This window comes from Lepidochelys kempii, chromosome 2 (assembly GCF_965140265.1).
Source record: "Lepidochelys kempii isolate rLepKem1 chromosome 2, rLepKem1.hap2, whole genome shotgun sequence".
NCBI classification, from domain to species: domain Eukaryota; kingdom Metazoa; phylum Chordata; order Testudines; family Cheloniidae; genus Lepidochelys; species Lepidochelys kempii.
The window spans coordinates 201,039,964-201,053,688 of NC_133257.1; the positions used below are offsets into that span (position 1 = coordinate 201,039,964).

The 13,725-nt window shown below is 38.9% G+C and overlaps 1 protein-coding gene across 3 annotated transcripts in view; it reads left to right on the forward strand.

Moving 5' to 3' along the window:
- ZNF385D (zinc finger protein 385D) overlaps positions 1-13,725 on the forward strand; it is a 623,117-nt gene that overhangs the window by 124,292 nt on the left and 485,100 nt on the right. For all 3 annotated transcript variants that reach the window (XM_073333495.1, XM_073333496.1, XM_073333497.1), the window contains exon 2: positions 4,212-4,490. In XM_073333495.1, coding sequence (XP_073189596.1) covers positions 4,212-4,490 — 279 coding nt within the window. The remainder of the gene's footprint in view (positions 1-4,211; positions 4,491-13,725) is intronic.

Here is a 13,725-nt window from a genome sequence, read left to right on the forward strand (position 1 = left end):
CTTGAGTTATTTATTTCAAACATGGCATTTTGTTGCATTACATTCGTGTGCATTTTATCTTTTTCTAGACTATTTTGATTGTTGTCTTACTCTCCATACTCCAGAATAAATCATATAAAGTTGTCATATTTATCCTAATATTAGTGATGTCCTATTACGCTGTTATGACTTATGTTGTCTGCTTATTTCTGTGAAAGTTAAGAAAAAGTATTATGCATGTATGAGTACACACACTGAAGTAGGTATGTGTAATGGACTATATAATATTTACTTATAAAGCTGAATATATTGGCCAGAAGACATGCACATTACAGTAACTCCATGCCCATAACATTATAAGCTTAGAGAGATACAGTACTATGTTTGTAATCTTAAAATCATACTGCACTCTAGTGGGGAATGCTTTCAATGCAAAAGATGTTAGGTATTGTACAACATATACCAACTGGAGTTTCTGACTAGTTACCTAATTAACTTCTAATAATAGGAAATTAATAGTATGTTAATATTTAGTTCTTCTGTTTGACATTTGGTTAAACGCTGGATTTCTTCATTTAAAATTGTGTTAGATACATAAAATATAACTCTCTGATGATGGATTGGTACCTCCAGCAGATTCCAGAGGAGTTAGACTTCGGGGGATCCCTTTTTCTTCCCGAGGAGAAATTCTTACTTCCACAAAGAAGTATTTGGAGGAAACTCCACAAGAAGAATCTGAGTTTTCTCACTACCTCTCATAGGTTTTCCTATAAGGGAATGTAATCTGGCCCATAAAAGACACCCCATTATCACTTTTGGTGTAATACATTTATTTAATGATAATTATTCACTTCAATGTTGCGTTTTGTTTTTTTTTATTTGGTGTTTGTCCTGGATCCAATGGTTTAATCTTCTTTTAGATTTCTGAAATACTATACCATATAGAGAGTTAACTGTATTTGTAAGCAGAAAATAAGCCAATAAAACTGACTCAGCTGATCCTGAGAGATGCTGACTTTACTGAAAGTAGCAAATGCTGAGCCGCCTCAGGTTTGGGTGCTTGTTCTTTGCATAAATTGTAGCAAACTGTTTTGAGTAAATAGTCTTCCATTTACATAAATGAACCCAATATTAATTGGAGATGAAGCAAATCTGGAAACTCAGATTGAAACTCTCAAATTTCAGGACTGGAATGTTCATCTCTCAATTTGCCCCTTACGCTTGTTTACAATTCAGTGAATACTTTCTGGTTCTGATATAGCCAAAGCCTTGAGATCAGTGGTGGGCAAACTGTGCCCCGCAGGCCACACGTGGCCCATAAGGGTAATCCACTGGCGGACCACCAGACCGTTTGTTTACATTTGCACAGCTGCCCGCAGCTCCAAGTGGATTACCCTGACGGGCCATGTGGCCCTCTGGCTGCAGGTTGCCCACCACTGCTTGAGATGGTAGTTGAGCACGTGAAAGGTCTCCCATTTGGGTAGAACAGCTTTCAGTATTTTGGTGTAGTCTGGTGTTTCTCAAATGTATTTGATCGTGCTCCCACTTCTTTGTGTCTGTACTACTTTAAGTGCTGTCTCCCCCTCCCATTACTCAAGTATATATACCAATAAAAATATGCAACTCTCACTAAATATGAGGTATTGATTCAAACACAGTCTGCAATCCATTGTAATAAGAGCAAAAGCAAAACTGAGATTGTGGTCGATGCTTACAATTAAATGTGCACACCGGGTTAATGTACAGATGGCAATGACTTCGTATACTGCTATGCAAGCTTAAAAGAAATCTGTCAAAATGCACAGCGCCATCTGAGGATCTGATATGTCTGGAGGAATCAGCTTTGCTAGTTATTCATTGCTGTGGGTAAAATGTGAGCAGTAATTCCCCCCCCCCATTTGATTGTAGTCAAATTAAAATCTGAAGCCTAGTCTTGATTTACTTTTGGACTCAGACTGTGGCATAAACCTAGTCTGGATCTGAAAAGAAAGATGGCCTTTGCTAACCCTCATGTACAGAAGCAGCGGTCTTTCACTTTCCTCAGTATGACTGACTTGAGTGTATTATGGAGGCATTAAAAGGGGCACCATATTTGGAAAAACTGAATGCAACTTCACTTAAAGCATGAAGTGCCTTGATTAAGTCTACAAGTATCCACTAAGTTTGCAGAACTGGTATTTTTCCTAATAAACTCTCACTGGGTACTGCATTCATATACCATATTCCTTCAATAATGAATTAATCTTGGTGTGTGTGCATGGAGCATGACTCATACATTTGTCTGATTTATCTGACTCCTGCCCACCCAATTTTAGCTGCTTTAATTTTAAAAGTTCATATTTGCATTTATTTCACTTTAGCTTCCAGGAGGCAGATTTTCCTTTCCCTTCTTCTCCGCTGAGTTCACAGGAATTACTTTTGGTTTACCCTGATGTGAGAGGAGAATTGGGATTTATAGATAAACCTTACCTTAAATTATGGTTGACTAAATAAGAGACTAAAATAAGAGACCGGTAATGCTTGTTTGTTGTTTCTCTTTAGAGTATTTTGGAGCAGAAAAGGGGGAAAATGGGCAGAATCTAAACAAAAACAGAATCATCTTTGATATTTTACTCTTGGTTTTATGATTAATTTAGATTTTGACTTGAAAGCAGTCCAGACAAGTGCAGAGAGAGAGTGTAGGAGTTGTACAATAATTAAAGTGATCAATACAAGAGTGATCTGTCTGCAACTTGCAGGGTCAGGATTTTTTATGCTTCTGGTATCTTCAGCATACTGAATCACAAAGATTGGAAATAAGCTTCAGCTTTCCCATGGGTTTTGATGGAAATCTTTCAACAGGGCCTCCAGGGTGTGCCTTACAGCTCTGCCACCGATAAAGCAACTTATTGCCTGTCCCCTGTAGCCAGACACAAAATTTGTATAAATACTGGAATATAGCTATATGTTGTTCTCCAAACAGAGCTTAACACTGGCCTATTTATAGTACTAAGTGATATGTAAAACTGATAACATGTTACTTACTTACAGTTTTCTTTATGATTATGTTCCAAGGGGGTTCAGCCATCTGATTTGCTCTTGGGGCCCTTAAAAGTACACTTACCCTTTAAGAACTTTCTTCCTTAGCTTTTCCATTAGCTCCCACTATTCTCAAATGTGGTATTCTACCCAGGAATGTGTATTTCACCCAGGTCCTTTGTAGCAGGACCCTGGGGATCTCTAGCTTGTGGAGACTAGGAGACTGGAATCCTGCTTAGACTGGCAAAGTTCCCCCAATCCTCACGGAATTTCAAGTTCTGCTCTTTGGGCAGCTTTTTGCCAGTTTGCTGCTCATACAGGATTGTCCTCATCCTCTCTGACAACCACCCTGATCTGCCTGGGCTGAAGTTTGTTATCCCAACTATTACTGGTCAACCAATTAGCCACATCTAAGGAGGTAGCAACTCTGTCCCTTAACTCCTTCATGGCTGGGGCAAAGTGGGGTTATACATTCCATCTCATATGTAAATGTATTTCTGTTATAGTAAATAATTGTGCTTTCTCAGGGAAGGTTACTGTTTGGCTGCTGTAGATCTCATCCAGTGCTTGCTAAGGAAGAGGTTAACTTCCCTTCTGGCAAGAAGAAGGAATATAATCACCTGTCCTTAATATGGAATCCTGGACCAGCTGTGCAGAATTGATTCCTCATAGCACACTAAGAGGGAAGTGAGTTGGTGGGTGGGGATCTAATCTAGTAGTCCTCCATTTTGCACTGGAGGAAACTGAGGTATAAAAAGAGGAAGTACTGTTACTTGCCGAAAACACAGTGAGTTAATAACAGAGCTGGGAACAGAACAAAGGTTTTCTGGTTTCTAGTGCTGTGACCCTAACCATTAGAGTAATGTTTCTTTCACATAATGGTTCATTCTGCCCTTTTTGTGCAGCTAATGAACAAATACAGCAAAATAACAGGAAAGTCAGAATAGAATTTAATTAGAGAAGGATTTTGCAGGAACAGTTTAACTCCAGGGACAGACTTACAGGTCCTGTTAAAATGTGTAAATACTTGCATTCGCTTAACTCTGGGGTTTAACAAAGACTCACTAAGAGAAAGCAAAATGTGTGAAATGAAACTGTATACGTTAAGAACTAAAATAAAAAATGAAGACTAACCATTAGTGCTTCTCTCTACTTTCCAGGTGTTGAGATACTGTGCATCATTCATGATTTTTATTTATTTTTTTTTTATTTAGAAAATATGAAGAAGCCCTGGAGCCCTGATGTACCGCATGGTAATCATTCTTACACCCCAGGTTTCCCAAGTGTACCAGACAGGGAAAGTGAGACAGAATTAGCACCTGACGACAGTGAGGCAAAGGAAGAGAAGGAGAAAAAACACACCAATTTCACTTTGTGCAATGTTTGTAACATTCAGTTGAACTCTGCTGCTCAAGCACAAATCCACTATAATGGCAAATCACATCAGAAAAGATTAAAACAGCTCAGCAATGGAAATCTTAAAAATGATAATGGTAAGCTTTAAACCTATATATCTTCTTTTTGTGTGAGGTGTATATGCTTGTCTGCTTAGTTCATGCAGGCTTATTTAAACTGTTGGTTCTTTGCAATATTGACATAATTGACTTCGGCAAATATGTCATGTGAAAAATGTTCATTATATCGGTATTTTTTGGCATTTTTTTGTAGTACTCTCGGTTTATACACACACCTACTTCAGTTTCTGTGCCAATAAGAAATAGAAGCAGCAAAGTTGATATCCTATGCCTATAACACTGAGGAGTAGCATTAGATTTAAGGTTTTTAAATGACTTAAATATGGCTCCTAGTAAATCTTCATGTTAGAACTCTTTTTGGTAAATATCAGATTAAAACAAATGGAACTTATGTCAAAATGTTCTCTGTGCAAGCCAAGTAAACTTGTACCAGTTTAGCCCACTATGTACTGTATGGTAGATAAAGAGTATTATTGATATGGATCTGAGAAAAGTAACATTAAAGATGATTTAAAGATGATCTAGGCCTGAGCCAAAGCACATTGCAGTTAGTGGAAAGAATCCCCCTGGCTTCAGTGGATTTTGAATGAGACCCAACCTGAGTGTTTGTCTGTTGCTAATGGTTTTTTGCCTGTATTTTTTCAAAGGTACTGGTTTAAACTTTGGTGCACACAGTGTTGTTGGTCCAGGTTCTTCCTATACTCCACTTGCATTTTACAGAGTTTAAACCTATTCAGTGGCTTTTTTTGTCTTCAGACTTTTATTGAGCTGTAAAGCCTGTTAATAGAGTGTTTTACTTTTCATATTTTTAAGGCAGTAGCAACACTTGTTGAAATTAACTATTTGCATAACTGATTCTAATGTTGTTTTGCATATAGGGGTAATACACTAATACTGTGTATAAAGATATTTTTGTTGCTGGTGTATTTTACAGTATATGGTAAGAAAATCATTCCAAGCCTGATCCTGTTTGATTTGCTCATTCAAGTCTTAATCCATGTCCCACTGAAGTTTATCAAAAGACTCTAATTGACTTCAGTGGGAGATGGATCAAAGATTCTATTATGTTAACAAGACCAACTGACATCTGTGAGTTTTGCAGAGTAGTTTTGGTCACCTGATGCAGTGTTTTTCCTATATGTAATCAAGGTGAATGAGATGCTTGTAATATAAACATGGTTAGAATTTTATGTACAGAAGCAGGAAGAACCTATTTGAGATAATATCTTTCAACATCATTTTGGTTTATTTCATATAAAAGGGAGGAAAAATATAGGTTTCATTTAGGATCAGTGTAATTATTTATTATTTGTATTAAAATAACACATGGATGCGCCAGTCATAGTTAAGGGCTCCATTGTTCTAGACACTGTAGAAACACTGAGCAAAAAATGTGGTATCTGCCCCAAAAAATGTAGTTTAATATTAATTTATGTAATACCTTAAATTCTTAGGTCCTGATCCTGCGACATGTAGTGCTCAGCTAGGCTGCTATGTCCATGCAGAGCTACACTGAAGTCAGTGGAGCTCTCTGTGGTTGTAGCCAGTCTTTTTGCATGCAACAGGTTACAGGACTGAGGCCTTATATGATGTATATACGATTGTGTTGTGTTTCTTCTTCAAACTAAATGCATACCTTTAAAATGTTCTGTACTAAAATCCATTTCTGGGATGAAATTCAACCTGTGCATAGGGTTGCCAAATTTCTAATCACAGAAACCTTTGCCCCACCCCTTCTCCAAGGCCCAGCCCCTGTTCACTCCATCCCCCCTCCCTCTGTCACTCACTCTCCCGAACCCTCCCGCACTCATTTTCACTGCGGGCTCTGGCTAGGGGTGGGGGATGAGGGGTTTGAGGTGCTGGAGGGGGTTCCTGGCTGGGAGAGGAGGTTGGGTTCAGGGGGGTGCAGGTTCTGGGGTAGGGCCACGGATGAGGGGTTTGGAGTGCAAAAGGGGGCTGGGGGCTAGGGCAGGGGATTGGGGTGTGTGGGAGGGGGTGAGGACTCTGGTTGGGGGTGTGGGATCTGGGTTGGGACTGGGGATGAGGGGTTTGGGGTGCAGAAGGGGGCTCTGGGCTGGGGCTGTGGGGTTCAGAGTGTGGGAGGGGACTCAGGGCTGTGGCAGGGGGTTGGAGTGTGGGAGAGGGTGTGGGGTGCGGGCTCCAGGAGGGAGTTTGGGTGCAGGAGAGGGCTCAGGGCTGGGGCAGGGGGTTGGGTTGGGGAAGCCAGTGTGGGGTGTGGGTTCCAGGCAGCACTTAACTCAGGCGGCTCCCAGAAGTGGCCAGCATATCCCTCTAGCTCTATAGCCAGGGGGCTCTGTGTGCTGCAGTTCCTGGCCAATGGGAGCTGGGAAGACAGCGGTTGGGGTGGGGACAGCGCGTGGAGCCCCACTGGCTGCCCCATGCATAGGAGGTGGACATGCCAGCCGCTTCCCAGGAGCAATGCGGAGCTGGTTACGGAGCCTGTCAGACCCATTGCACCAGCAACTGGACTTTTAACGACCCGATCAGAGGTGCTGACCGGTAGCCACCAGGGTCCCTTTTCGACTGGGTGTTCCAGTCGAAAACCAGACACCTAGTAACCCTACCTGTGCAAAGTACTAGTACGTGGCCTATGCACAATACACATCCGGAAGACAGGATTTAAGTGGTGTGTAGTCTTTATGCTGCCTCTGTGTACATGGGAGTAGTTCACCATTTGAGAATCTATTGCAAAAAATGTGATGATGTTGCGGAAATATAATGGGAATGACTATTTCACCATGTGTAGGTGAATGTGTGTCTTTTTTCCTTTAAAACAACCCACATGCTCTCTGTTAGAATTGTAGGACTGCTAAAGAGTAGTTTTATGGAACTGTTCATAGTTCAGGTGTAGGCATAATCCCTATTAAATCATGTGCACAACTCCCATTGAAATTAAACGCCAACAATGCATATCATCAAAAGCACTGAGGTTATAAAAAAAAATCATTGTTTATTAAATGTCTTCAATGGAAGTTTCGATTGGATTACTGTAGTGAAATATGCACTAATTTATGTGATTTATAAAAAGTGCTCCTTGTAAGAAAAACAAGTTTATTTTTGTACTTTATGCCATGGCAGCTACAGAACTTGCTATGAAGCATCATTGAAATGAATAATGTGTAAGATACACAGGACTTCAATAATACTGAAGTATTTATATTTCAGAGTTATCTGAAGTAGAGTATTTAGTCTTGTCTCCTCTAAAATGTTCCCACATTATTTATGGCTGCATACATCAGAGTGGAGGTAATTGCACATCTAGCACCTTGTTTGTGAGTGCAGTTTTTCAGTTTGTTTGAACACATGCAAAGTTTTTCACCCATACCAGTCTGTTTAGAAAACTGCTGAAAATGTGGGCCTGGTTAACTTCATGCCATGTCTAGAGAGCATAGGAAATCCTGAAAAATCAGGAAGTCTTCACAGAATGTATGGTGAGTGAAACTTTTTTGTGTATTGGCCTCTTTGCCTACCTATTTCTATATCTCTGTTTTTGTACCTTTGAATTAGGAATTTGCATGCCAGGTGGCAAAATCTCAGCACTGCTGCAGGTTTTATTTGTGTTTCATTGTTTTCATTCCATAATGTTCTGCCATTGAAAGTGGGTTAGACATTAAGCTTTATTAATATTCATTTTCCCAGCAGACATAGATGCCGGAAAAAGGAATGCCCTGGCTTGAAATGGTTTCCATCATATTCAGAGTTTACAGTTTGGTTCAATGGCTTTCAGGACCCTCCTTATAAAAATTGTTTCAGCACCCTGGCAGAATCTCAAAGCCAATACAATAGTACATTTTAATTAATCCCTGAGAGCAGACAGTACGTAGTCTAGTGGTATGTGCTCTCATCTTCATACACAGGGATTTACAAACACCATTTCCATTAGCAGGAGTTACACATGTAAATCCCTGGATATTGAAATGAGAATGAGACTCCACCTTGAAACAGCTAATTTGATAAAGATAATAGTTATAATTTGTTCCCTTTCATTTGGGATACCTATTAAAATATTAGGTGCTATTTATGTATCAAATTCTGTACAAACCAAATATATTTGAGTATTAAATCTTCAAAAATAGATATTGTTTAAACAAACAGGGTCAAAGCATACAACTATGTAGCCTGGGAGTTAACATGCTGCTTATATGCAGTGTCAGTGTGGAAACACAGGGATGGCTCTGACCTCATGTGGATACCTGTGGAATCTGCTAGGTTTTGGGGTAGGTCACACATGCTTTTCCACCCACTGATGGGATAGTGTGGGCAGGGGCAGGCTCTGTGGGAGGAGGTAACCTAAACCCATTGAATTTTAGGCAGGATTTCACTGTGGACTTGTTTGCTTAAAAATTGAGAGTATAATATGGTCCTGAGTGAGATCTGGCCCATTTGTTTTATCACATGCACATGGATGTATACTTTCAGCACTCTTTCTGCAATAACTGTTGCTTAAATAATACCATGAACTTTTAAAATAGGCTATTGAGCTGCTTTCTTTATAAAATGCCATTATATATCCATATGTATATAACATCTGATTGTAAAAGCAGCCACTTGTTAAGCCCAATGTATAGGTCCAATCATTCTTAATAGATTAAATTCTGCGGTAAATTAAACAATGAAAACAAACCGAAGCTTTTGTTTCATGAAAAAGTTTTCTAAAGCCTACACATCAGCAGTTACGGGGCTATCTCCTGTGTTGTCTGGCACAGTGAAGTGCTTGCCATCTGCAGTAGAAAATCTAGTTTCCAAGCGCAGTGATTCACGGATTGCAAAGACATCCAAGATCAGTGCAATGCAGAGGAGTATGCTTTTTTGAAGCTAATACACAATTGCAAGGTTGGTGAAAATATTGGAGTGCAATTGCTCCTTGTTTTGTGTCATCTGTGAGTTATTCCCACAAAGCAAGACGTGTTAGTGTTTTATATTGCGAGGGGAGTAATACAAATTGAGAACAGATTTATGTGAAGTAACAGCCCCTCTCTTGCTTCCAAACAAATTTGCAATGGACTGCTGAAGAGAAGTAGGATTCAGCTGTATTATGTTTGACTGTGTAATTAAAACTTCTCACTACAGTCTTCAAAATATAAATGAGATAGACTAGATATCTGGCTAGATATAAACCACATAGCGCCAAAAAAAAAAAGTTACTGTACTTTAGTATCCCTACATTATTTAATTATAAATTACATGGTCTTAAATATAAAGCCTGTTTATCAGAAAAAATACAGTGTATAAACAGCAGCATCACCATGGTAAAAACTGCATCTCCTTGCAGGTATATCCATGTCTGTATTGAATTTTTGAAACTGAGAAGGAAAAACACTTTAGTGCTTTCTTTAAAGTAATTGCTGAATGCAGTGTGAATGAATGAAGTGCTGCTGCAACTAAAACGGCTTCCCTGTGCAATAGTTTTTGTCAATATTTTAAATAAGGTAGAAAATACTGGCATATAGAGGATGAGTGTACAAAATGCATATGACGCCACTTCCCATGACTCAAAAAAATTGCAATCTAGGGCGTTTTGAACATAGGAGCCATTTACTTTAGTGAGGCAGTTGGCAGTAGATCTTTTACCAAGCTCTGTGCTTATTCAATTCCTGAATTCACAACCCAGACCAAGAATTATTCAATATAGTGAATCCTATTTACGGTTTTATGTACTGAAATCTAAGTCTTTTCAGGAACATAAAAAATCCATTCTGATAAATTGGAACTTAAATTTATTTGTAATGTAAGCCAGTCCTGTTTGTGTGTGTGTGTGTGTGTTTTTAGAAACTTATATTTTAAAAAGGTGACATATTACTATTAAATGTTCAGTTTGTACATGCTGCTAATTGTAGAGACTTGTTCCTATCATAATTCAGCACTAAATATTGAGCATCAGTAGTCAATCCATAGTTATGTTTACATTGAGATTTGTGTTTAAAGTAGAATTAAAATCCATCTGTTTTACACTTTAATGATTGAATTTAGTTTCCAAATACAGTAACTCTTCACTTAACATTGTAGTTATGTTCCTGAAAAATGTGACTTTAAGCAAAACGATGTTAAGTGAATCCAATTTCCCCATAAGAATTAATGTAAATGGGGAGGGGGGTTAGGTTGCAGGGAATTTTTTTTTTTGCCAGACACACTGTGTGTGTGTGTGTGAGTGTGAGAGAGAGAGAGAGATGTGCATTTCACCTTTAAGTACACTGCCTTGTTAAGTTAATCAGCAAGCAGAGACCAGAAAGATAGATTTTTTTAAGTGATGACCAGTAATGAGGCAGAATTTGTTACAAGAGAAGAAACGTAAAACGCATCTCATGCCTAATTTAACAAGCTAAAATAAATTCAAAGCAAAGGTCTCTCTCCCCATGTATTTCAGAAGTCTCATTGGCTGAATTTCTTTCCATCAGGATCCCTTCCCCAGGCCAATGCTGCTTCCTCAAGAAGGAACCTCAAGAAGTCGTCAAGTCCAGCCCCCTGCACTGAGACAAGTCCTAGTAAACCTAGACCATCCCTGACAAGTGTTTGTCCAACCTGTTCTTAAAAAACACTAGTGATGGGGATTTCACTGCCTCCTGTGGAAGCCTATGCCAGAGCTTAACTACCCTTATAGTTGGAAAGACTTTCCTACTGTGTAACATAAATCTCCCTTGCTACAGATGAACCCAATAACTTGTTTTCCTACCTTCACTCAACATGGAGAGCCAATTCATCACCATCCTCTTTATAACAGCTCTTAACATATTTGAAGATTATCAGATCCTCCCTCAGCTGTCTTTTCTCAAGAGTAAACATGGTTAACATGGGAGTTCTCTAGCAAACTCATGATAGTTGCTTGGGAACTCAAGTGAGCACTCAGCTACTCTGTTAAGCCTGAGATAAGTTAGATTGCTAATCCATGCCTTCAGCTGAGCATAAAGATTGCCATTGTACCTAAGATAAGAAGTGCCAGACCTGAAGTTTTTCCTCCCTTCCTTGTGCACCCTCACCCTACATTGAACCCTGTCTCTCTTTCATCTTTTCAACTCCTCTTTCTCATTCTGTTGCTCTTCCCAAACTTCCTTCTCCCACTATTCCCTCCATTGCTTTCTGACCCTTGTGTTGTCGTCCTCCTTTCTGACAAACGACTACACTCTCTACACCTGAATCTGTGTTTCAAACATGCTTCTTCCATAAAGGTGTCAACAACAGTGTCCCCCGCAAAATCTATTTTAAATAATATAGATTCCTGCATCACTTTGGGACAGATACGGCCATTTGAATCATTATTTAGCTGAACTGAATTGTCCGTCCAATTTTAAATGAATGCTTACTGAAGTAGGGATTGTTTTAATCTGTTTTGGATGCATTAAGCACACTTGAAAACCAAACACTAACATAGTTGTATTCGTTTCAGCTACCCTAAGAATAGTCCCATTTGTATAATTTTAAAGATGTATGGAAATTCTTAATCTGCCATTCTTCACTTCTTCCTGAGTGTGGCATCAGTATCATTTCTGAGAGAACTAGCATTTGAGCTGTACTTGTTTAAATTCCCTGACTGTTGAAGCCTGGTTTGTATGGCCTCCCCTCTCATTCTGTTTATATCATTGGTTTCAATATAGACTATGATGATTGTGAATTCTTTCCAAACCCTGTCAGTCACTTGTCTTCCTTTTTAATGTGATGTCTTTTTCTGCTTTGGCATTTGGCAGGCAACAAATCATATGAGTCATGACCACACACTATACTTATTAACAACATTTCAAGGTATTAATTTCTCCCCAACTGTCCAGTTTTTCTCCCACTCTGTGTAGAGGCATATGTACAACACTTATGTCTTAAACCTACATTTCCTTGTCCCACCATCTGTGCATGCATTGTAATTCTTAGGATCTCACAGAATTTAAAATTCTGTGTGGTAATATATCTTGTGAGATTTACATGGGCCATTACAATTTCCTTTCTCTTCTGTCCACAGTAATCCAGGCAGCACTTTCTTCTGTTCTTGGTCTTCTATTCTTTTCACTCAAAATCTGCCTTGTTCTTGGTAGTTGCCTTTCTGAATTTTTCATCAGGTAATGTTTCATTCTGTGATGGGGCAAGGCCAGATGGCAATAGAAAAGTAGTGGGAGATAGATATATTAGCTCCAGGCTAAAAAAATCCCTTGTACCAAGATAAGTGAAATGGCAGCTGCTCCAGGTCAATTAAGACACCTGGGGCCAATTAAGAATTCTCCAGAAGGCAGAGAGAAATGTCCCACCAGCTAAGCAGTGCCACCGGACCCTGTGATGTATCTTTGTTGTGCAATATTTCCAAAAAATGTTAGAACTCTTTAGAAATGGGAGCAAATTCCAGCAATGGCCACATTCAGAGAGAGGTTCTGACTTTACACTGTCAGGTCATCCTTTTCAAGTGTGTAAGAGCTGTGTGATCTTGTGTCCTGAAGGAAGTGTCTTGCAGCAGCTAACAGAGTGGTATCTGTGAAGGGGGATCTAAAAGAGAGACAATATAAAGTGAACAATAAAAACGTGGGGCGAATCCTCAGGGATTAAAGAAAATTTGAGCCGGCACTCTAACTTAGCTAATATCAGGAACTGGGTGCATGGTCAAGGGATACTGTGGGGTTTTTTTTCTTCACATAATTCAACATAAGTTTGACAATTTACCCAAATAAATCTATGTTCTCAAAAAGCCTTTGAAATGTAAGACTAAAACTTTAAAGCCTCTTTAAATATTTTTACAGCTTGTTAAATTGCCTACATTGTGTTCTTATGTATGCCAGTTACATACACCAGCTCTCTTACTCCAAGGCCAACTACCTAGTTTAAATTAAATAGATAAGATCCTTGCCTCAAAAAGATTAAATTAAGGAACAAAATTACTATAGTTTAGAACTCAGTTGTCTCCAAATTTCCACTAGTAGCAGTGACAGAGGGAAAAGCAGATAATGCAGGGGTTTCATCATGTTCTCCATTAATCAAAGATACACGAAAACAAATATGTCTGTTCCTGATGATGCACAAGAGTACAAATATTAATTGCATTTCAATGTAATTCCAATAAAATAATTAACTTTTAAAGCAAATTATTGAAGCTATTAAGAGCAGAACCATTGACATATTTATAATATAGACCAAATGGCTCAGTTTAACCACGGGCACATTAATTAAAAATAAGTTTGAAAGTTTGGCATGAAAATATATGGTGGTTGGTTAATATCTAATGTTTTGTGTTGAACAAAACATATAGTTAAAAATGTGGTAT